Raw genomic sequence first — 26,208 nt, 5'->3', positions numbered from 1 at the left:
CAAGGATGATACATTTGTTCACAGCTCTAGGAAGAGTTTCCTTTTAGGTCTGAACAATCTTAATTTGTTTCATGTTTTCCTACCCAAGGGTTCAGTTTTTTTGTTTTTGATTTTGTTTGTTTGTTCTAAATTTTGAACCTGTTTCCCTGTCCCCAAAATGAGGACAGTTGAAAGATGATATTTAGTTTCGGCTTCTATTGACCTTGCCCATTTTAGTGTTTGTTAGGTAGAAATTTACTCTGCCAGTGTCCACTCTGATCAACGGTTATGTTCTCTGAGTCTCTGTCTGATGAAAGAGTTGATCACATCACTTTTTCAATTATGTAATCATGGCATCCATCCTGCTTATTAAACCACCAGTGACCCCCTTTACCAGCCATTTGGGTGGAGAATCAGTAGATGAGTGGATGTTGGAGAATAAAGGGCGTCCTTTGAGCACTGGGATCACAGGGATAAGAGAGGTTACAGGGAAGTTTTTATGGTGTTTTATTCCATTCTTTCCTTGGATAAAGAAAAATTCCAGGATCTCTAACTAGTTTATGATCATTATAACATTGAAGAACCTATTAATGGAAATAAATTTTTTTGCTATGTTTATCTTCTCATTTGTGTGCTTTTCTGGATTTACTTAAACAATATATTTCTCAAATTAGGTTTGCGGTCCTGGGAAGACATTGACAAACTAAACTCATTCCCTAAACTTGAAGAAGTGAGGTTGTTAGGAATTCCTCTTCTTCAGCCATATACCACCGAGGAGCGAAGGAAATTGGTAATAGCCAGGTCTGTTGTACTGATTATTCTGCTTTCTTTCCTTGGGGCTTTGTTGTTTCATTAAAGGGATAATGCACTGTTTGGGGGTGAGGGGAGCGCACTGTATGTTTATCCATCTCTAGAACAGACTGCTTAAAGGAGCTGCTTCTCTAGCTCCAAATCCTAGAGGGAAACGAATGCAATATGATGAGAAAAATGTGAAATATGATTGATCTGCCAAGACCACTGAAAAATTCCCTCACAAATCTATTCTATTTTTATACTTTTCAATATTTACAATATTTGAAATCCTATTTTGGGTCATGAAGAAAAAGTAGGTATAATAGGGAATCAACTCTATTTTAGTTACCCTTATTTTCTGTGTTAACATAGAAGTCATTTAAAGTGTAAATACCTGAAAATTAGGCTGTTTCATTAGTGTAAAACTTAAGAGAGTAGCATCTGTGTTTTCTTCTTCAATGTAGTTTGACTTAAATGTGACCACCATGCTGTTACCTTCTTCCTCTGACTCCCCTGCCTTTCGTGTCTCAGCCTCTGCCTCCCCCAGACTACTGAAATGTCCCATGAGGGTTTATTTTTGTATGTGTCTTTAGCAGCAGTAAGGCTTGACTAAGATGTAAAGGGCCACGGAGTTTTGATTTGTTCTCTCGTGTACTATACATAGTAGTTTTGACAGGGGAACAGTAGGCTTTAAGGTTCCCTAAAGAAGAGTGGTTCTATAAACCACTTTGATCTTTCTGACCAACTAATACCTACCAGATCTTTACTGCTTTCCAGTTGTTAACATACACAGTAATATCCCACTGAAGAAATAAATTTCAGCATACTTTTCTTCTACGAAGAGTAAGTCTTACAGGCCTTGTAGTTTATTTTCTTTACACAATTCTTTTGTAAATATAATAAATGAATTCCTGAGCTATATGACCAACCTGTACTGACTGCTTTGTAGACCTGTGCTGTCCAGTATGGTACCATCAGCCATGGGGGACTTTTGAGCACTTGAAATCATGGCTAGTCTGAATTGAAATGTGCCATAAGTGAAAAAGACACACTGGATTTCAAACACTTTATATAAAAAAAAGAACATTTAAGTATTAAGAACATTTAAGTATCTTAGTTATTTTTTTAGTATTGATTATAGATTGAAATGATTGTATCCTGGATATATTGGGTTAAATATAATATACTATTAAAATTAATCTTACCCGTTTTATTTTTACTTTTGAAAATATGGCTACTAGAGAATTTAAAATTACGTGTGTGGCTTGCACGATACTTAGGTTGGACCGTGCTGCCTAGGATCTTATTTGAAAGGTGAGGTATGGTTATAAAAGGTCAGGTGTCGCATCAAAAATGAAACTTTAGATATTTTTGGTCCTTTTATTTTATACCACGTTAGTTCATGCTGGTAGTTGTACACAAGCAGAGCTACATCAAAGGAGTCCTTTCAAGATAATAAGACTGGGCCTCAAACCAATCATTTTATTTCTAAGTCTCAATATGTTTATTATGTCTCTTTTGCTTTTTATTTATAGATTGCCATCGGTTTCCAAACTTAATGGCAGTGTTGTCACTGATGGTGAGCGAGAAGATTCTGAGAGATTTTTTATTCGTTACTATGTGGATGTTCCACAGGAAGAAGTGCCATTCAGGTAAAAATCCCCTGTCAGCTCAGCAACACGTGAGCAAGTATTGCGGCGACCTAGGAACTGTTGATTCAGAGCAAAATCTAATCATCTGTTGTTGGACTCTCTTAGAGAACTTTGGTGATAGGTTAAAAAATAAAGGAAGAAACGCCAAAAGCAAACCTGCTTTATCTCATTTTCCACAGTGTATTTCTTCTAGCCTTGCACTTGTATTAAGAATGGTTGGGTAAGTACGTATTTGACTACTTCTAGTAGTTCCCACTCCATGTTCCTTATCATCAGTTCCTTTGTGATCCTCTTCTCCAGGAGCACATTTTCACCCATCCCCAAAACTGGTTTCTTCTTTCACATTGCATCCGCTTTTAAGATATACTATGTTCTGCAGTTTGGAAGATTTGACAAATGTGCCCGAGGTTTAGAGAATATGAGAAAGGGACTAGAAAATAGACTCCTGAGGAAATATTAAAGGAATTAGGATGGTTGAGTAGGAATAGAAAGGCTGAGGCCTAAATTAGTACCTTTAAGTATATGAAAAGTAAATATGTATTGTTTGGTGAGAAACTACCTTTAATATTCTGTAAATGTAAAAGGAAATGTAGCAGATATGATATACGTAAATATAAGGGAAAAAAAAAACCCAAACAGGTTTCTGGGTGTTGGAAACTAGAATCAGTTACCCCCAAATTTATATTCTTTTCTTAATGACTTTAAGAATAATACGAAATCCCATTCGGCAGGAGGAATTTCAAACCAACAAGATGCAAGTTAGGACTAAATGTGAGTCAAATCACACTCTGGTTATAAATTTCTTTTGTCCTTCTGGTTACAAATTTCTGTGATTCTAATTCATTCTTACTGAACATTATTTTTTCCCAAAGTTCTCTATTATTTACAGACTTTAAGGGGGTCACCATTCTATAAGGCTCAACCAGTGCTGTGTAAAACTATCTGTGCTATTATCAGTAGAATTTTAAAGCTTAAGCGTTTAAAAAATATTAGACAAATTAAGTAAGGATTTTGAAGCTAACCTTTTAAAATTAGCTAAGAACAGCTAGGTAGGGAGAGATATGACTGCCTTTTTAACACAACCCAGAAATGTTAGGTTAAACCACATGAAAATTTTTGGGGGTTAAAAAAAAATGGTCTGATAACTAGAGTTTTCATTTGATTCAATCTAACATATTAATAGAAGAAGTAAATATTCTGGCTTTGAGCATATGTCTGTCATTATAGTGTATTTATCTTCCAGTCTGCTACAGGAAGTAGTATATACATAGGCAGTAAATTGTTTCTGTCCCTGATGGCATAATTATCCTAAAGCACATTTATGCCTCTGTAGTAGTCAGTGTGCTTGAATGCATGTTATAGAAATCAACTTTAATCAGGGGAGGACTTTACTGGAGAGATATTGAGAAACTAAAAGAATTGCTAGGTGGTCTAGAGAACCTGGTTTAGACAGGAACCAAGGGAGGCAAGGATAACCAAAGTTTCGACTTACAGTCTTCTTTATATATTTCTGTTGGTACTGCAACGCTGGACTTAACCACTGAACACTTGCAGCCATGTCATGGATTTTTGATTTCCCCATAAGTGCTGAATATAATCTTTTGCTGACCTTTGCTTCATTCCCTAAGTGTCAAAACTATGCATCTGACCAATTGATTGGGTATGTTTAAGGCATTTGCCCACACTCTGTCTCCCAAGAGATAGGGAAGACAGATTATCTTCTCCACTTTGGCTTCTGCAATGAGAGGTAGAATCTTGCTTCCCCTGATCTTGGGACTTCCCCTCAAATAGGAACAACTCAGCAAAAAGAATGTCTACTGTAGTCCAACACTTTTGACTTTCCCCATAGTTATATATTAAAAATTATTCTTACCTATCCTAATAAATTCCTTGTATAAATGAAAACACATTTCTCTCTCCCTGAAATGAGATAACCTATTCTAATCCTACATAGACTGTGAGCAATTAGCTACTGCCAAAGATTTATACTGTCAAGCTATTTTACTTACCACTCTGGCCTTGCTGCCTATTTATGTAATTATGCCTCCTTTCTCACTCACTAGTAGTTAGAGGCCACTGCTTGGTCTCTTCCTTCCTTCTTTTTTTTTAATTTTTTTTTTATTCTTATTAGTTATCCATTTTATACACATCAGTGTATACATGTCAATCCCAATCTCCCAATTCATCCCACCACCACCCACACCCCCTGCCACTTTCCCCCCTTGGTGTCCATACGTTTGTTCTCTACATCTGTGTCTCAATTTCTGCCCTGCAAACCAGTTCATCTGTACCATTTTTCTATGTTCCACATATATGTGTTAATATACGGTATTTGTTTTTCTCTTTCTGACTTGCTTCACTCTGTATGACAGTCTCTAGATCCATCCACATCTCTACAAATGACCCAATTTCATTCCTTTTTATGCCTGAGTAATATTCCATTGTATATATGTACCACATCTTCTTTATCCATTCATCTGTTGATGGGCATTTAGGTTGCTTCCATGACCTGGCTATTGTAAATAGTGCTGCAGTGAACATTGGGCTGCATGTGTCTTTTTGAATTATGGCTTTCTCTGGGTATATGCCCAGTAGTGGGATTGCTAGGTCATATGGTACCTCCATTTTTAGTTTTTTAAGAAACCTCCATACTGTTCTTCATAGTGGCTGTATCAATTTACATTCCCACCAACAGTACAAGAGGGTTCCCTTTTCTCCACACCCTCTCCAGCATTTGTTGTTTGTAGCTTTTCTCATGATGCCCATTCTAACTGGTGTGAGTTTTGATTTGCATCTCTAATAATTAGTGACATTGAGCAGCTTTTCACGTGCTTCTTGGCCATCTGTATGTCTTCTTTAGAGAAATGTCTATTTAGGTCTTCTCCCCATTTTTGGATTGGGTTGTTTGTTTTTTTAATATTGAGCTACATGAGCTGCTTATATATTTTGGAGATTAATCCTTTGTCCATTGATTCATTTGCAAATATTTTCTCCCATTCTGAGGGGTTTCTTTTCGTCTTGTTTATGGTTTCCTTTGCTGTGCAAAAGCTTTTAAGTTTCATTAGGTCCCATTTGTTTATTTTTGTTTTTATTTCTATTACTCTAAGAGGTGGATCAAAAAAGATCTTGCTGTGATTTATGTCAGAGTGTTCTTCCTATGTTTTCCTATAAGAGTTTTATAGTGTCTCATCTTACATTTAGGTCTCTAATCCATTTTGAGTTTATTTTTCTGTATGGTGTTAGAGAGTGTTCTAATTTTATTCTTTTACATGTAGCTGTCCAGTTTTCCCAGAACCGCTTATTGAAGAGACTCTCCTTCCTCCATTGTATATCCTTGCCTCCTTTGTCATAGATTAGTTGAACATAGGTATGTGGGTTTATCTCTGGGCTTTCAGTCTTGTCCCATTGATCTATAGTTCTGTTTTTGTGCCAGTACCATATTGTCTTGCTTACTGTAGCTTTGTGGTATAGTCTGAAGTCAGGGAGTCTGATTCCTCCAGCTCTGCTTTTTTCCCTCAAGACTGCTTTGCCTATTTGGGGTCTTTTGTGTCTCCATACAAATTTTAAGATTTTTTTGTTCTAGTTCTGTAAAAAATGCCATTGGTAACTTAATAGGGATTGCATTGAATCTGTAGATTGCTTTGGGTAGTAGAGTCATTTTCACAATGTTGATTCTTCCAATCCAAGAACATGGTATGTCTCTCCATCTGTTGGTATCATCTTTAATTTCTTTCATCAGTGTCTTATAGTTTTCTGCACACAGGTTTTCTGTCTCCCTAGGTAGGTTTACTCCTAGGTATTTTATTCTTTTTGTTGCAGTGGTAAATGGGAGTGTTTCCTTAATTTCTCTTTCAGATTTTTCATCATTAGTGTATAGGAATGCAAGAGATTTCTGTGCATTGATTTTGTACCCTGCAACTTTACTAAATTCATTGATTAGCTCTAGTAGTTTTCTGGTGGCATCTTTAGGATGCTCTATGTATAGGATCATGTCATCTGCAAACAGTGACAGTTTTACTTCTTCTTTTCCAATTTGTATTCCTTTTATTTTTTTTTCTTCTGTGATTGCCATGGCTAGGACATCCAAAACTATGTTGAATAATAGTGGTGAGAGTGGACATCCTTGTCTTGTACCTGATCTTAGAGGAAATGCTTTCAGTTTTTCACCATTGAGAATGATGTTTGCTGTGGGTTTGTCATATATGGCCTTTATTATGTTGAGGTAGGTTCCCTCTATGCCCACTTTCTGGAGAGTTTTTTTCATAAATGGGCGTTGAATTTTGTGAGAAGCTTCTTCATCTATTGAGATGATCATATGGTTTTTCTTCTTCAGTTTGTTAATATGGTGTATCACATTGATTGATTTGCGTATATTGAAGAATCCTTGCATCCCTGGGATAAATCCCACTTGCTCATGGTGTATGATCCTTTTAATGTGTTGTTGGATTCTATTTGCTAGTATTTTGTTGAGGAGTTTTGCATCTATATTCATCAGTGATATTGGTCTGTAATTTTCTTTTTTTGTAGTATCTTTGTTTGGTTTTGGTGTCAGGGTGCTGGTGGCTCCGTAAAATGAGTTTGGGAGTGTTCCTTCCTCTGAAATTTTTTGGAAGAGTTTGAGAAGAATGGGTGGTTAACTCTTCTCTAAATGTTTGATAGAATTCACCTGTGAAGCCATCTGGTCCTGGACTTTTGTTTGTTGGAAGATTTTTAATCACCGTTTCAATTTCATTACTTGTGATTGGTCTGTTCATGTTTTCTGTTTCTTCCTGGTTCAGTCTTGGAAGGTTATACCTTTCTAAGAATTTGTCCATTTCTTCCAGGTTGTCTATTTTATTGGCATAGAGTTGCTTGTAGTAGTCACTTAGGATGCTTTGTATTTCTGCGATGTCTGTTGTAACTTCTCCTTTTTCATTTCTAATTTTATTGGTTTGAGTCCTCTCCCTCTTTTTCTTGATGAGTCTGGCTAATGGTTTATCAATTTTGTTTATCTTCTCAGAGACAGCTTTTAATTTTATTGATCTTTGCTAATGTTTTCTTTGTTTGTATTTCATTTATTTTTGCTCTGATCTTGATGATTTCCTTCCTTCTGCTAACTTTGGGTTTTGTTTGTTCTTCTTTCTCTAGTTCCTTTAGGTGTAAGGTTAGATTGTTTATTTGAGATTTTTCTTGTTTCTTGAGGTAGGCTTGTATAGCTATAAACTTCTCTCTTAGAACTGCTTTTGCTGCATCCCATAGGTTTTGGATTGTTGTGTTTTCATTGTCATTTGTCTCTAGGTATTTTTTGATTTCCCCTTTGATTTCTTCAGTGATCTCTTGGTTATTTAGTAGTGTATTGTTTAGCCTCCATGTGTTTGGGTTTTTTATGTTTTTTTCCCGGTAATTGATTTCTAATCTCATAGCATTGTGGTCAGAAAAGATGCTTGATATGATTTCAGTTTTCTTAAATTTACTGTGCTTGATTTGTGACCCAGGATGTGATCTATACTGGAGAATGTTCCGTGCACACTTGAGAAGAAAGTGTAATCTGCTATTTTTAGATGGAATGTCCTATAAATATCAATTAAGTCTATCTGGTCTGTTGTGTCATTTAAAGCTTGTGTTTCCTTATTAATTTTCTGTTTGGACGATCTGTCCATTGGTGTAAGTGAGTTGTTAAAGTCCCTCACTATTATTGTGTTACTGTCTATTTCCTCTTTTATAGCTGTTAGCATTTGCCTTATGTATTGAGGTGCTCCTATGTTGGGTGCATATATATTTTTAATTGTTATATCTTCTTCTTGGATTGATCCCTTGATCATTATGTAGTGTCCTTCCTTGTCTCTTGTAACATTCTTTTTTTTTTTTTTTTTTCGCGGTACGCAGGCCCCTCACTGCTGTGGCCTCTCCTGTTGTGGAGCACAGGCTCCAGACGCACAGGCTCAGCAGCCATGGCTCATGGGCCCAGCCGCTCCGCGGCATGTGGGATCCCACCGGGGCACAAACCTGTGTCCCCTGCATCGGCAGGTGGACTCTCAACCACTGTGCCACCAGGGAAGCCCTCTTGTCATATTCTTTATCTTGAAGTCTATTTTATCTGATATGAGTATTGCTACTCCAGCTTTCTTTTGATTTCCATTTGCATGGAATATCTTTTTCCATCCTCTCACTTTCAGTCTGTATGTGTCCCTAGGTCTGAAGTGGGTCTCTTGTAGACAGCATATATACGGGTCTTGTTTTTGTATCCATTCAGCAAGCCTGTGTCTTTTTTTTTTTTTCCGGTACGCGGGCGTCTCACTGTTGTGGCCTCTCCCGTTGTGGAGCACAGGCTCCAGACGCGCAGGCTCAGCAGCCATGGCTCATGGGCCCAGCCGCTCCGCGGCATGTGGGATCTTCCCGGACCGGGGCACGAACCCGTGTCCCCTGCATCGGCAGGCGGACTCTCAAACACTGCACCACCAGGGAGGCCTGAAGCCTGTGTCTTTTGGTTGGAGCATTTAATCCATTCACATTTAAGGTAATTATCGATATGTATGTTCCTATGACCATTTTCTTAATTGTTTTGGGTTTGTTTTTGTAGGTCCTTTTCTTCTCTTGTGTTCCCCACTTAGAGAAGTTCCTTTAGCATTTGTTGTAGAGCTGGTTTGCTGGTACTGAATTCTCTTAGCTTTTGCTTATCTGTAAAGCTTTTGATTTCTCCATCGAATCTGAATGAGATCCTTGCCTGGTAGAGTAATCTTGGTTGTAGGTTCTTGTGTTGTTCATCTCTGTTTGTTTGTTCTTTAATTCTTCTAGGTCTTTGTTAAACATTTCTTGCATCTTCTCGATCTTTGCTTCCAATCTTTTTTCAAGGTCCTGGATGATCTTCACTATCAGTATTCTGAATTCTTTTTCTGGAAGGTTGCCTATCTCCACTTCATTTAGTTGTCTCTCTTGGGTTTTATCTTGTTCCTTCATCTGGTACATAGCCCTCTGCCTTTTCATCTTGTCTGTCTTTCTGTGAATGTGGTTTTTGTTCCACAGGCTGCAGGATTTTAGTTCTTCTTGCTTCTGCTCTCTGCCCTCTGGTGGATGAGGCTACCTAAGAGGCTTGTGCAAGTTTCCTGATGGGAGGGACTGGTGGTGGGCAGAGCTCAGTAAAACTTTAATCCACTTGACTTCTGATGGGTGGGGCTGGGTTCCCTCCCTGCTGGTTGTTTGGCCTGAGGCGACCCAACACTGGAGCCTACCCGGGCTGTTTGGTGAGGCTAATGGCGGACTCTGGGAGGGCTCACGCCAAGGAGTACTTCCCAGAACTTCTGCTGCCAGTGTCCTTGTCCTCACGGTAAGACAGAGCCACCCCCCACCTCTGCCAGAGACCCTCTAACACTAGCAGTTAGGTCTGGTTCAGTCTCCCCTGGGGTCACTGCTCCTCCCCTGGGTCCCGATGTGCACACTGCTTTGTGTGTGCCCTCCAAGAGTGGACTCTCTGTTTCCCCCAGTCCTGTAAAAGTCCTGCAATCAGATCCCGCTAGCCTTCAAAGTCTGATTCTCTAGGAATTCCTCCTCCCGTTGCTGGACCCCCAGGTTTGGAAGCCTGACATGGGGCTCGGAACCTTCACTCCAGTGGGTGGACTTCTGTGGTATAAGTGTTCTCCAGTCTGTGAGTCACCCACCCAGCAGTTATGGGATTTGATTTTATTGTGATTGCACCCCTCCTACCATCTCACTGTGGCTTCTCCATTGTGTTTGAATGTGGGGTATCTTTTTTGGTGAGTTTCAGTGTCTTCCTGTCGATGATTGTTCAGCAGTTAGTTGTGATTCTGGTGTTCTTGCAAGAGGGAGTGAGAGTACATCCTTCTACTCCGCCATCTTGAACCAATCTTCTCTTCCTTCTTGAAATTGAAATGGGCAACCTGATTTTAGTGTCTCCTACCAGCATCCCTGGCCTGTAGAATGTTTTCCAAAGATGTGAGTGTTCTACTCACTAATGTATTTTTCTTTTTTTAAAATAAATTTATTTATTTGTTATTATTGTTTTTTAATTTATTTTATTTTTGGCTGTGTTGGGTCTTCGTTGCTGTGCGCGGGCTTTCTCTAGCTGTGGCAAGCGGGGGCTACTCTTAGTTGCGCTGCGTGGGCTTCTCATTGCGGTGACTTCTCTTGTAGCAGAGCATGGGCTCTAGGCGCATGGGCTTCAGTAATTGTGGCATGCGGGCTGAGTAGTTGTGGCTCGCAGGGTCAGTAGTTGTGACCCACAGGCTTAGTTGCTCCGTGACATGTGGGATCTTCCCAGACCAGGGCTTGAACCTGTGTCCCCTGCACTGGCAGGCGGATTCTTAACCACTGAGCCACCAGGGAAGCCCTAATGTATTTTTCAAGGCCTTAGAGAAGGAAATGTCTCTGAGTCCTTGTAGGGTCCATAGATGGAAATGGGTAAAGGGGTAACATGGGTGACAATAATTTCCATCATTCCTGTGTCCTGAAGTTTTTGTTTGTTTGTTTGTTTTTTGCGGTACGTGGGCCTCTCACTGTTGTGGCCTCTCCCTTTGTGGAGCACAGGCTCCGGACGCACAGGCTCAGAGGCCATGGCTCACGGGCCCAGCCGCTCCGCGGCATGTGGGATCCTCCCGGACCGGGGCACGAACCCGTGTCCCCTGAGTCAGCAGGCGGACTCTCAACCACTGCACTACCAGGGAAGCCCCTGTCCTGAAGTTTTTGAATTCCTCCTTCCACATTATCTCAAATAATTTGTGACATCTCAACTTCCTTTAGCATAGACCACCACTGAGTCCAGTTTCCAATCAGTCAACTAGACAAATATTTAGAACCACTCTAAATGATTCTAAACCACTGAAGCTAGCCACTGAGGCTAGATTTTTGAATTCAGAACCTTTGGTAATATACCTATGCAAAATCAGCTGGATCTAGAATTGCTTTTCTTTCCTTGGTTACACTCATTTCCTATATTCCCTGTATTTATTTCCTATATGCTTGTCCATATAAGTGACCAAAGTCTTGTAAATGTTTTGATATTTTTGTAATTCACCCCACAGACCATGCTGTGATCTGATGGTAGTGCAGTAGAGTACGTATGTGGAAGGATGAGGCAAATGGGGAATTCGTTTACACTTGCAAGGTAATTCCTTCAAGCAAAGGGATTTTACTGCCTTTTCAAGCAGAAGAGGAACAGTCACACTGGACCCAGCTAGCAAGGGGGGCCTCAGTGAGGTTTAGTGATTCAGGATATTCCCAAGTCCTCAGAATCCTCCCTTACACTGCCATTCCAATTTGTTCTCTCTGTCTCTCTCTCTCCAATCAATGCTCCAGCTTTCATGGAATAGTCCCAATATGGATGCAAGTTTAACTGACCTCTAATTCAGCAACCTAGAGCATCAAACCTTGTGTATTTGTTTTCATAGCTACCTCAGCTCTGTTGTTGTAAGAGAGAAAAGATCCTTTTCTTAAAAGTACCTCGGTTTCAGTCTGTGCCTGAAGCCTAGTTTATAGGAACTCGACCTTAATATTCCCTTTATGTAAGCTGCCTTGTGCGCTTAGAATAGCAGATGCCCATAGTCTTGAATTCTTCATTCCCTTCATGTTGCTTTATTCTTGACAGCACTCTCTCAATCTCCTAGAGCATTTCATGTGAACTCAAGTGATAATTACTTATTTCACCACTCCATGTCAAGGACTTGCAGAGTCCCTTCTATGAAAACTAATATGATATTCACTGGCCTCTACTAGGCCAGAAACCAATCCCAAATTGCCCTTGATTACCTGAGGTACTATTGCCAGTAATCTACTCCCTAGTACCAGTGCACACAACAGAAATCAACTCTGGCCAATTTAAGTAGGATAGGAATTTAGTAAAAGAATAATGAATACTATGTAGCACACAGAATTGACAAGATCGGAGAATTAGGCTTGGGCAGGATTGAGGGGAAGCAAGGCACAGCCAAGATTTTCTGTAGACCTCACTATGTAAGCTGTAGGCTTCTTACACTGGTTACAGCACAGTCATCAGCAGGCTGCTCAACTTCATTGCCCTCAGACATCTGCAGCCGTGTGTCTGAATGCTTGACTCTTCTCCATCTTCTGTGAATAATCTCTGTCAGACCTTATGTCCTTGCATTACATCTTAATATCTAAAATTCCAGCTATATTTAGACAGGTTTATGTCACCTTCCCATGTTCTAACTTCCAGGGAATGGAGAAAGAGAATATCTACTCCTCTTTAGTTTCTGTAGTGGGAAGTGGTTTCTGTCTCTCATCTGTCTTGGGTTTCCCTCAAATCAGAAGGGCATTCAGATGCTGGACAGCCGCAGCTGACATATACCCACTATAGTACATGTTCCCTAGTAGTTTTCTTGTAAGTCTCCTGGTGGAATGTTTTTTGAGCCATTGTGATGTGCCAGGGACTGTGTTAGGCACGTTAAAAAGAACTATAGGGCTTCCCTGGTGGCGTAGTGGTTGAGAGTCCACCTGCCAATGCAGGGGACACGGGTTCGTGCCCCGGTCCAGGAAGATCCCACGTGCCGCGGAGCGGCTGGGCCCGTGAGCCATGGCCACTGAGCCTGCGCGTCCGGAGCCTGTGCTCTGCAACAGGAGAGGCCACAACAGTGAGAGGCCCGCGTACCGCAAAAAAAAAAAAAAAGAACTATAATAGCATTCATGCTGATGTGAGATGAAATGGTGAATAAGCACAGAGGAATTTATACTAAAATACATTCATTATGAATTAAGAGTGATATATAAACAGGGTATTAGTACCATACTTACCATACCTTTAAACTGTCTTCCAAGTTTTATGCATAATTTCTCTCCAAAATGCCATTGAATAGCGACTAGCACAGTGCATAGTTAGTAAAAGGTGAAGACTTGACTGCCTGGATAGTTCAGTGTTTCATACAGAGTCACATTTGAGCTTTAGTGTCCTTGGAGGGATTGAGGTATCCATTCATTTTGAGGAAAAAAATTTCCTTTCATTTGACCATGGGTTTTTAAAGTCAGTGTTTAACTTGATTTTCCTATAAATTCTAACTTCTGCAGCATCCTTCCCTAGTTGTTAGGTTCCCTGAGCTTCTCCTTCTCTCATTTTCCTGTCTTGTGTCATTAAACACCAAATACCTCTGCTCAACTTAGACTTAAGTAAGAAAAATTAGCCAAAATGTCTTTTGAGGGCATGAATAAAAAGCCTTTATAATCAGTTTAGTGTCCTTTATGGTAGCAAAGTTATTTGGTGAGTCAGTTGAATTATTCAGACACATCTGTTTCCATGTGATTAGTCATTTTGGCAACAGAAGACTTTAAAGATGATCCAGAAATTTACATGTTCTGTTTTTCTATCTCAGAATAAAATACAAGCTCCAGTTACCTGTATGACTTGAACTTTTTTTGATGAACGGAATAAAATGTTTAGAGGACTGACAGGAGACATTAAGAGTGTTATGATTCCTTACAGGCGCTCAGTTATCATCTTATTGCCTTCTACTGTCAGGTGGAGCTGGAAGTTTAGCTTCTCTACTGTAGCTGTTTATGGTGATAATGGACTAACACACACACACACAAAGTGAGGAATCGCCCATATGTTTCATGTTTATTTACTTTATGAAGGAATAGGAGACGAAAAATCTCTGTTTCATGATTCTTGGCCTTTAAGCATCATAGTGTTTGCTTTTCCAATCAATAGACTCTTTCTTTTAGAGCCTTCATCTGTGCCTTTTCTCTTCATGGCTTGTGTAGCAGTGGTGTGCTATTTCAAAATCAGTTCAGTTTGTGCTGCAGGTGGTTGAAAAGATGTCCTCACTGGGTTGGTCATATTTCAGTCATTGAATTCTCATATTTTACCAGGAGACCTTCTAGGAAATAACTCTAGATTCTAATAGCTGGGTTTCAAAGGACAGTTTATTTACTGAATACCTACTATGGAGTAAGAGGTTTAGAGCCAGAAGCTGAAGGTAAGACAAAAGAAGTAGTGTCTGCTCTCAAGAAGCTTGCCGTCTGGACTAAGCTAGAGATATATTTCCTCTGCTGGAGCCTCCTCACGTTCCTAACCTCTAAAAATTCAGTTATCCCAGGATTTGGTACTTACACCTCTTCTCTTCTATACTCATCCCCTAGGTACTTTCATCCAGTCCTGTGCGTTCCCATGCCTTTTGATTTCAAATAATTGCCAAATTTATACCTTCAGCTCTGATCTGCCCCTAAATTCCAGACTAGTATTTCCAGATACCTCCTTGACAGCTCCACCTGGATGTTTAAACCTAATGTGTCCCAGACTGAGCTTCCGGCCCCTCCTTTACCTCCCCCTGGCCCCTCCTCTCCCCACCGGATCTCCTGCTCTGCACATTTTCTCAGTCCCTCCATTTTTCCAGTTGCTCAGGATTAAGGGTTGGGCATCATCCCTGATTTCTTTCTCCCACACTCCACGTCTAGTCCATTTGTTCTTGTTTTCAATTCTGCTTTCAAAAATATATAGAATCTTACTACTTCTTAGCATCATTTTAGTTCAGGCCTTGCAAATCTCTTACCTGTGTTACTATAGTAGTAGCCTTCCAGTTGTGTTACTGAGACCAAGCTCGTACCGCTCACTGTACAACAGGTCAGTAAATCGAGAGAAAAGTTGTTGGGACAACAACAGCTTTATTTGGAAGGCCAGCAGACTGAGAAGATGGTGGACTGGAGTCCCAAAGAACCATCTTACTTGAGTTAGAATTCAAGCTTCTTTTATATTAAAAGGGGAGGGGTGCGGCTGCTTGTTGCAAACTTCTTGGTGTGGGAGTCATTTGTTCTTGCAGCTGTCCAAGTAGGTCAGGTCAGGTCAGGTCACGATGTTCCTGTAAACCTCCGACAAGACAAATGTTATTCTCTGTTCTGCAACTTTTTAATCTCTATATGAATGAAAAGTGTTGTACTTTTAATGGTCAGAGCCTGTGAGAATGGGCTATCCTATATATTTCAGGCTATAGGCAACATTCTTAACTTGTAGCAAAAGCAATAGAATACAAACGTTAAGTAAAAGTAACAGATCTAATATGGAGTCAGATTTGTTCTTCGTTATTGCAATTGGCCTGCCTATATCCACCCTTGCCACCTATAGCTTATTCTCCACATGGCAGCCAGTTTATAAGAATTCAAGTATAAGAAAAAAAAGCCTTGCTGTTCCTCAACACACCAAGCACACTTCCACCTCAGGCCTCTGCATTTTTTCCCCTGTCCAGAATGCCCCAAGTTAACTGCTTGGCTCTCTCCCTCTCTGACACCTCATCAGAGACTCCCTCCCTGACCAACCTAGCTAAACTAGCACACCTCTGTCTCCTATCATTCTCTTAACCTACCATTATTTTTCTTATTTATCAACACCTAACTTACATTTCTTATATATTATCGGTCTCCCCTGCACTGTACTGTAAGCTCTGTAAAGGCAGGGACTTCTCTTTTGTACTTTGCCCTATCCTCAATGCCTACAGCAGTACCTGACAATATAGCAGCTGTTCAGTAAAGTGATTAAATCTTCAAATTAAGCTCTGGGAGCACAAAGGAGTACTTAGCTCTGCTGGAAGAAGTGGGACTTTCTAGAAAATGACTGAGTTAATCTGGTGAAGGTGAAGGGAGAATATTCCAGACAGAAGGGAGTATGTGGGAAGTCAAGGCACAGAGGTATGGAATAACTCTTTATATGTAGTGAACTACAGCAGTTTCAGTATGACTTAGTGAAAAGCAATTAAGTGGGAAGTAGTGGCAGATAACACTGAGGAGGAAGGTAGAAAACAGGGCAGGTCATTCGAGACCTTGGTATGCCATGCCAGACTAGGGCTTTTTCTTGTGGGCCGTGGGAAATCATTGAAAGGCTTCAATGGGAGAGTTATGTGGGCAGATTTTGGTTTGTATCTAGAAGGAGAAGCTGAGAGAGACCCAGGGACCCAGTTAATAACTGAGACTTGAGTAAAGGAGGATATGTGTATCGGAGGTCCTTTATGTCTCTTTACATAAGACTAAATTTCACTGCAGAATTTGAAGTAGTCCTTAGAAAACACGTGTTTTCTGATATTTATAGCCCTGATTTCTCTAGGGGTATAAAAGTACGATTTAGAAAGAAAGAAACCTCTACGTTTATGAATCTGGTACATTTTAAAGTGTACCTGTTTATTATTTCTGCCTCGCCATTTATCAGATGTCTGTCCACATTGCCTATATTTATCAGCTCTTCTTTTATTTTGTATTTGCTTTATCTCTGAATTTCCTGAGAGATTGAATTTAAATTACTTATTTAGCACTTAACTAATACAGTCTCCCTCTGTTTATTTTTAAAGAGAAACAAAAAAGAAAAACCATGTAACTTTTCTTTTAGAAGTCAACATATCATGTATCTTTTGGGGGTCCAGTGGTTTCTTTTTGTTTTTGAGGACGGTCAGGGAAAGTAAATTCATTGATTTGGGGTGTCTTTTTCCAGACTTTAGAATTTTAGAATTTTTTCCAGACTTTAGAATTTTACGTGAAGAGGAGTTAGAGGCATAGCTACAGTGGACAATTATTTGACAGGAGGAAATGCCATTGTCAGAGACAGAGTGGCAAAGCCAGAAATAGGTTTCCTTACAGGCATTTCTTTGCTTTTATTCTACTTCAGTACCTCACTTTGTGTTTGTCCCAAGGAGTCCCTAAACTGTGCCCTGGGAAATCCTGATTTATGATGTCAAGGATTATAGTAGGCATTTCTCAAATGCTTATTGGATTGTCATTAGTGGTAACCAGCTTTTTAAAATATGGAGAGTATGTTTTTTCCTGATTAAGACTAATGGCTTTTCTAAATAGAGCTGATTGTATCTTCATGTTATTGTGAGAGCAGGGCAGCAGCCTGTATTTGGACACCACCTCAATGAAGGCTTATTTTGTCTTGGATGCTGGAGAAATCCTAGTGTGCTGTGTCCGTTACCTCATATTCCTTCCAGACAGAGGACCTGCTGTTGTGAAGGAACATTCCTACCTTGGACATGAATCTCCTGGGGTTCTCCATATTGCCAGGCTCCATCATCCTCTGACAAGGGCCGTGACACAGCACTCCTCACATTCAGCTGCGAGTCTGATGAGAAACAAAAGGGGCTTTCTCCTTGGCACACCATGGACAGCCTCTGAAATGTTAGCTCTCCCTGTTGCTTACAGCTTTTGTCATTCCAATTACCTTGGACTTGATTGTGACTTCTTTCCACTTTCCCAGCCCAGCAGAAGATAGGCTACCTTCCTCATCTTGATTAGAGTTATACATGAGAATTTGAATATAGCTGCAAAGGAAAGAAAGAATAAGAGCCAGCCTTCCCAAATCATGGTCTTGGGGGAAATTATCTTTGGTGTCTGAACTTTTGTTTTGGCCAGGGCAGGGAGCCGGTTTTATCTTTTTTGTTTTTGCTTGCTTTTTAGATTAAAAAAGAAAATACTGAGAATAATAAAACAAACACTCATGTTCACATTGTTCAGAACTGATGATTTTTAATATTTTACCCTTTACTTCAAGTTTATTTTTTCATTGAAATAAATAATATTACAGATAAAATTGGAGTACGTTTTTGCCTCTATTCTTAGTCCTATTCGCTACTCCAAGAAGTAACCAACCACTGGCAAGAATTTGATGTATATCCTTGATGTCTACTTATTATACTTTATATATCCGTTAAAATATAAAGTAGGATCTTATAATTCTTTGTCATTATACATTTTAATTTCTTCTTGTGTAGCTTTTCAATCTGATCTTTTCACTTTGTATTTTGTTGAAAAGAAGTTTTAAAAACTTAATATGACGTGTATCAATCCTTTGCTCTACAGTTTATTCTTATTCCATCTTATTTAAGAAATCATTTCCTTTGTGAAGATCACTGAAGGTAATCTTCTGGGCTTTTTGCTAAAAGTGATTTCACATTTATGTCTTTGATCTATCTGGAATCTATTTTTGTGTTTAGTCTCAAATAGAGATCGAAGTCTTTGTTTTTTTTCTTCCATATTGATAATTGGTATTCACCATTGATCTGTAATGCCAGCTCTGTTATAGATCTAGTTATTTTATGTGCATTCATGGTTCTTTGTCAGGGTCCTGTTCTATTCCATTGATGTATTTTTTTTTTTATTGGAGTATAATTGCTTTGCAATGTTGTGTTAGTTTCTGCTGTACAATGAAGTGAGTCAGCTATGTGTATATCCCCTCCCCCACATATATCCCCTCCCTCTTGGACCTCCCTCCTACCCCCACCCCCATCCCACCCATCTAGGTCGTCACAGAGCACCAAGCTGAGCTTCTTGTGCTTTATAGCATGTTCCCACTAGCTATCTATTTTATGCATGGTAGTGTATATATGTCAATCCTAATCTCCCAATTCGTCCCACCTTCCCTTTCCCCCTTTGTGTCCACATGTCTGTTCTCTACGTCTGTGTCTCTATTCCTGCCCTGCAGATAGGTTCATCTGTACCATTTTTCTAGATTCCATATATATGTGTTAATGTACGATATTTGTTTTTCTCTTTCTGGCTTACTTCACTCTGTATGACAGACTCTAGGTCCATCTTCATCTCTACAAATGACCCAATTTCGTTCCTTTTTATGGCTGAGTAATATTCCATTGTATATATGTACCACATCTTCTATATCCATTCCTCTGTCGTTGGACATACAGGTTGTTTCCATGTCCTGGCTATTGTAAATAGTGCTGCAATGAACATTAAGGGTACATGTGTCCTTTTGAATTATGTTTTTCTCAGAGTATATGTACATTAGTGGGATTGCTGGGTCATATGGTAGTTCTAGTTTTAGTTTTTTTAAGGAACCTCCATACTGTTCTCCACAGTGGCAGTATCAATTTACATTGCCACCAACAGTGCAAGAGGGTTCCCTTTTTTCCCACACCCTATCTTTTGTCCATTCCTGTACCATTACAGACTTGCTCAGTTATATTGCTAAATTATAGTTAAGTCTGAATTCCCAAGTTGAACTTGTTTGTAAAATATTAAGTGTTCTTTTTCAAGACTGCAGAATTTAATTTTATAATGTTATTTGGGAATGTTTCGCTATATTTTCATATTTAAAATTATACTATAATATTCTTTTCTACTGTTCTTTTCTGGTTTTGGGTTGGTAATTTTATATTTTTCTATGAAATTATTTTAAGTTTAAAATTCTGTAGTCAGGGACTTCCCTGGCAGTCCAGTGGTTAAGACTTCACCTTCCAATGCAGTGAGGTATGGGTTTGATCCCTGGTCGGGAAGCTAAGATCCCACATGCCTCGTGGCCAAAAAAACCAAAACATAAAACACAAGCAATATTGTAACAAATTCAATAAAGACTTTAAAAATAGTCCACATCAAAAAAAAAACTAAAAAAAAAAACAACTTAAGAAAATTTTATAGTCATTCATGATATTATTATTTGAGGGTAGGTGTTTAAGTTTTTAAATTATTTTCTTCTATTTAGTTCTCATTTGGACTAAGTAATATTTCTACATAATACCTGTTTAAAATTTTTTTTAAATGTATAGACCAAAACCCAAGTTTTCCCACTTTTATCCTTAGCAGCCACTCAAGTGTTTGGTCCCTAGGCAACTACTGACACTAGCTTCTTATTATAGTTCTCATTGCTATTCAGTGCATATTTTTTTGTACATAAATGGTACAAAGAAATACACATCTTGCCTTTTTCATTTATCAGTAGATCTTCAATATCATTACATGAGGGATATTTGTGATTAAAAAATGTACTATATCAGTATTTATCTCCTTTTTCTTTCCTGTTAATGTTTATTTCTGCTTTTCTCTTTTTTCTTGATTGTTCCTGCTAAATGATTATTTTTTAGTAGTGTCCTTTGTTTAAAATCAGGTTTACTGAGATACAATTGACATATAGTTCTACCCTTTTTAGTATACATTTCTGTGTTTGACAGACACTACAGTTACATAACTGTCAACACAATCAGAATATACAACAGTTCCATAACCCCCCCCCAAAAATTTTTGAATTCCTCAAACCTTCCCCTGACTCTCACCTTTTGGCAACCACTGATCTGTTTTCTGTCCCTGTAGTTTTTTTTTACTTTTCTGGAATGTCATATAAATGGAATCATACAATACATAGCCTTTTTTTCAGCTGAAGTTTTTATTGAGATAGTTGTAGATTCACATGCAGTTGTAAGAAATAATACAGCCAGATCCCATGTACCATTTAACTAGTTTCCCCCAATAGTAAAATTTTGCAGAACTATAGTATAGTATCACAATCAGGATCTTAAATTTGATAAGACTCCACTGATCTTATTCAGATTTCTCCAGTTTTACTTGTATACATTTGTTTGTGTGTGTGTTTGTTTAGCTCTGTACATCTCATTGTAAGTTTATTGTCAAGATGCTGAACAGTTCCATTACCAGAAGGACCTCTCAGGTTGCCCTTTTAAAACCACACTCAACTCCCTGCTCACTCCTCAACTCCCATCCCTGTGCCCTAGCAACTACTAATCTTAGCTTTTTTTCCAAAATTTACCATCTCAAAAATTTTACATAAATGGAATCATATGGTATTTAATCTTTTGGGATTTTTTTTCCACTTAGCATAATTCCCTGTAGATTCATCCAAGTTGTTGCATTTGTCAGTTTGTGCCTTTTATTGCTGAATAGTGATGAAACAATAAAGCAAATACTAAAAAATTCTGTGGTATGTATGTACCACAGTTTGTTTGAACATTCACCTGTTGAGGAACATCTGGATTGATTCCAGTTTGGGGTTATTCAAGTAAGATAATCTATGAATATTTTTATACCAGTTTTCGTTCCCCTGGGATAAATAAACTACACTTGCTGAGTACTATGGTAATTGCATGTTTAGTTTTATAAGAAACTACTATACTGTTTTTTAGAATGGCTGCACCGTTTTACATTCCCACCAGCAATCAATGGGTGATAAAATTTCTCTGCATTCTTGCCAGCACTTGGTGTTTTCACTATTTTTACGTGTTAGCCATTCTGATAGGTGTGTAATATCTCATGATTTTAATTTTCATTTCCCTGATGGCTAAAGTTGTTGAATATCTTTTCATGTGCTTACTGGACGTCTGTAAAGCCTCCTCAGTAGGATATCTATTCATGGTTTTTGTCCATTTTTTGATTGGCTTGTTCCTTTACTGTTGAGTTTGAGAGCTCTTTATAAATTCTAGATACTAGTCCTTTGTTACATATGTGGTTTGTAAATATTTTCTGTTAGCATGTAGCTTGTCTTTTCATTGTTTTTACATGATCTTTTATAGCTCAAAAATTTTTAATTTTGATGAGGTCCAGTTGATCAATTTTTCCTTTTATGTACTGAGCTTTTAGTATCAAGAACCCTTGGCCTAGCCATAGATATTGAAGATTTTCTTTTTTTTCCCCCCCCCCATAGTTTTATAGTTTTACATTGGACATTTAAATCCATAATCCTTTTTGAGTTAATTTTTGTGCAAAGTGAGAGGTTTAGGTTGAGGTTCATTTTTTTGGCCTATGGTTGTCCAATTGCTCCAGCACCATCTGTTGAAAAGACTGTTTTCCCTCATTTCATTGCTTTTCCAACTTTAAAAAAAATTGAAATAGTCTATTTGTGTGGGTATATTTCTGGGTTTTCTATTCTGTTCCACTGATCTATGTCTGTTGTCCCACCAACACCAAGTACTGTAGCTGTAATAATAAGTTGTAATATCATGTGGAATGATTCTTCTCACTTTGTTCTTCAAGATTGTTTTAGCTATTCTAGGGCCTTTGCCTATCTATATAAATTTTAGACTAAACTTGTCTTTGTTTACAAATAATCTTTCTGGGATTTTGAAAGGAATTTTATTAAACTTACAGATGAGTTTGAGGAATATTAATGTATTTACTATGTTAGATCTTCCAATGCATGCACACAGTATGTCTATACATTTATTTAGGCATTCTTTGATTTCTTCCATAAGCATTTAACAATTTTTGACATACAAGTCTTGTAGGTCTTTTGTTAGATTTACACCTAAGTATTTCAGATCATTTGCAAATATAAAAAATTGTATTTCCTTCCAGTCTATATGACTGTTTCTTTTTCTTGCCTTATTACAATGGCTGTAACTTCCAGTACCTGTGTTGCATGAGAGTGCTTTGCTCCCAATCTTAGGGAAAAATATTCAGTGTTTTACCACTAAGTATAATGTTTCAGCACTAAGTATAATGTTAGCTATAGGTTTTTTGGAGATGTTCTGTATCAAGTAGTTCCCCTCTATTTCTAACATGCTGAGAGTTTTTATCAAAAATAGAATTTTTTCAAATGCTTTTTCTGTGTCAATAAATATTATATGATTTTTCTTCCTTAGCTGCTTGATATGGGAGTTATATTGATTGATTTTCAAGTGTTGAAGCAGCTTTGCATACCTATAATAAATTCTACTTCGTTATAGTGTGTATTTCTTTCTATACCTTGTTGGATTTAGTTTGCAAATATTTTGTTGAGGATTTTTGTGTCTAACATCATGAGAGATATTAGTATGTCATATTCTTTTTTTGAAACTGTTTACGTGCTTTTGGTATCAGTAGCACTGGCTTCATAAAATGAGTTGGGAAGTTTTTTCTTCTCTTCTGTTTTCTGGACAAGATTGTGTAAAATTGGTGTTAATTACCCTTTTTTTATCATTTAAAACAATTATTCCATCAAAAACAATCCAATCAAAAACAACAGAATACACATTTTTCGCAAGTGCTCATGGAACATTCTCCAGGATAGATCATATCTTGGGTCACAAATCAAGCCTTGGTAAATTTAAGAAAATTGAAATTGTATCAAGTATCTTTTCCGACCACAATGCTATGAGACTAGATATCAATTACAGGAAAAGATCTGTAAAAAATACAAACACATGGAGGCTAAACAATACACTACTTAATAACAAAGTGATCACTGAAGAAATCAAAGAGGAAATCAAAAAATACCTAGAAACAAATGACAATGGAGACACGACGACCCAAAACCTATGGGATGCAGCAAAAGCAGTTCTAAGAGGGAAGTTTGTAGCAATACAATCCTACCTTAAGAAACAGAAAACATCTCAAATAAACAACCCAACCTTGCACCTAAAGCAGTTAGAGAAAGAAGAACAAAAAAACCCCAAAGTTCACAGAAGGAAAGAAATCCTAAAGATCAGAGAAGAAATAAATGAAAAAGAAATGAAGGAAATGATAGCAAAGATCAATAAAACTAAAAGCTGGTTCTTTGAGAAGATAAACAAAATTGATAAACCATTAGCCAGACTCATCAAATAAAAAAGGGAGAAGACTCAAATCAATAGAATTAGAAATGAAAAAGGAGAAGTAACAGTTGACACTGCAGAAATACAAAAGATCATGAGAGATTACTACAAGCAACTCTATGCCAATAAAATGGACAACCTGGAAGAAATGGACAAATTCTTAGAAATGCACAACCTGCCAAGACTGAATCAGGAAGAAATAGAAAATATGAACAGACCAATCACAAGCACTGAAATTGAAACTGTGATTAAAAATTTTCCAACAAACAAAAGCCCAGGACCAGAAGGATTAACAGGCGAATTCTATCAAACATTTAGAGAAGAGCTAACACCTATCCTTCTCAAACTCTTCCAAAATATAGCAGAGGGAGGAACCCTCCCAAACTCATTCTACAAGGCCACCATCACCCTGATACCACAACCAGACAAGGATGTCACAAAGAAAGAAAACTACAGGCCAATATCACTGATGAACATAGATGCAAAAATCCTGAACAAAATACTAGCAAACAGAATCCAACAGCACATTAAAAGGATCATACACCATGAGCAAGTGGGGTTTATTCCAGGAATGCAAGGATTCTTCAATATACGCAAATCAATCAATGTGATACACCATATTAACAAATTGAAGGAGAAAAACCATATGGTCATCTCAATAGATGCAGACAAAGCTTTCAACAAAATTCAACACCCATTTATGATAAAAAAAACCCCGCAGAAAGTAGGCATAGAGGGAACTTTCCTCAACATAATAAAGGCCATATATGACAAACCCACAGCCAACATCATCCTCAATGGTGAAAAACTGAAAGCATTTCCACTAAGATCAGGAACAAGACAAGGTTGCCCACTCTCACTACTCTTATTCAACATAGTTTTGGAAGTTTTAGCCCCAGCAATCAGAGAAGAAAAGGAAATAAAAGGAAAATCGGAAAAGAAGAAGTAAAGCTGTCACTGTCTGCAGATGACATGATACTATACATAGAGAATCCTAAAGATGCTACCAGAAAACTACTAGCGCTAATCAATGCATTTGGTAAAGTAGCAGGATACAAAATTAATGCACAGAAATCTCTGGCATTCCTATACAATAATGATGAAAAATCTGAAAGTGAAATCAAGAAAACACTCCCATTTACCATTGCAACAAAAAGAATAAAATATCTAGGAATAAACCTACCTAAGGAGACAAAAGACCTGTATGCAGAAAATTATAAGACACTGATGAAAGAAATTAAAGATGATACAGATAGATGGAGAGATATACCATGTTCTTGGATTGGAAGAATCAGCACTGTGAAAATGACTCTACTACCCAAAGCAATCTACAGATTCATTGCAATCCCTATCAAACTACCACTGGCATTTTTCACAGAACTAGAACGAAAAAATTTCACAATTTGTATGGAAACACAAAAGACCCCGAATAGCCAAAGCAATCTTGAGAAAGAAAAACAGAGCTGGAGGAATCAGGCTCCCTGACATCAGACAAAGCTACAGTAATCAAGACAGTATGGTACTGGCACAAGAACAGAAAGATAAACATCAATGGAACAGGATAGAAAGCCCAGAGATAAACCCACACACATATGGTCACCTTATCTTTGATAAAGGAGGCAGGAATGTACAGTGGAGAAAGGACAGCCTCTTCAATAAGTGGTGCTGGGAAAACTGGACAGGTACATGTAAAAGTATGAGATTAGATCACTCCCTAACACCATACACAAAAATAAGCTCAAAATGGATTAAAGACCTTAATGTAAGGCCAGAAACTATCAAACTCTTAGAGGAAAACATAGGCAGCACACTCTATGACATAAATCACAGCGAGATCCTTTTTGACCTACATCCTAGAGAAATGGAAATAAAAACAAAAATAAACAAATGGAAACTAATGAAACTTCAAAGCTTTTGCACAGCAAAGGAAACCATAAATAAGACCAAAAGACAACTCTTAGAATGGGAGAGGATATTTGCAAATGAAGCAACTGACAAAGGATTAATCTCCAAAATTTACAAGCAGCTCATGCAGCTCAGTAACAAACAAACAAACAGCCCAATCCAAAAATGGGCAGAAGACCTAAATAGACATTTCTCCAAAGAAGATATACAGATTGCCAACAAACACATAAAAGAATGCTGAACATCATTAATCATTAGAGAAATGCAAATCAAAACTACAATGAGATATCATCTCACACCAGTCAGAATGGCCATCATCAAAAAATCTAGAAACAATAAATGCTGGAGAGGGTGTGGAGAAAAGGGGACACTCTTGCACTGCTGGTGGGAATGTGAATTGGTACAGCCACTATGGAGAACAGTATGGAGGTTCTTTAAAAAACTACAAATTGAACTACCATATGACCCAGCAATCCTACTATGGGGCATATACCCTGAGAAAACCATAATTCGAAAAGAGTCATGTACCAAAATGTTCATTGCAGCTCTATTTACAATAGCCAGGACATGGAAGCAACCTAAGTGTCCATCATCGGATGAATGGATAAAGAAGATGTGGCACATATATACAATGGAATATTACTCAGCCA

The 26,208-nt window shown here is 38.1% G+C and overlaps 1 protein-coding gene across 2 annotated transcripts in view; it reads left to right on the top strand.

The window, feature by feature from the left end:
• LOC132429456 (tubulin-specific chaperone cofactor E-like protein) overlaps positions 1-26,208 on the top strand; it is a 162,065-nt gene that overhangs the window by 33,506 nt on the left and 102,351 nt on the right. For both annotated transcript variants that reach the window (XM_060017775.1, XM_060017774.1), the window contains exons 6-7: positions 654-780; positions 2,307-2,423. In XM_060017775.1, coding sequence (XP_059873758.1) covers positions 654-780; positions 2,307-2,423 — 244 coding nt within the window. The remainder of the gene's footprint in view (positions 1-653; positions 781-2,306; positions 2,424-26,208) is intronic.

Source organism: Delphinus delphis, chromosome 8, assembly GCF_949987515.2.
Source record: "Delphinus delphis chromosome 8, mDelDel1.2, whole genome shotgun sequence".
Classification (NCBI taxonomy): Eukaryota; Metazoa; Chordata; class Mammalia; order Artiodactyla; family Delphinidae; genus Delphinus; species Delphinus delphis.
Note: the sequence above shows the minus strand (reverse complement) of the source record. Positions and strands in the feature narration are given on the sequence as shown.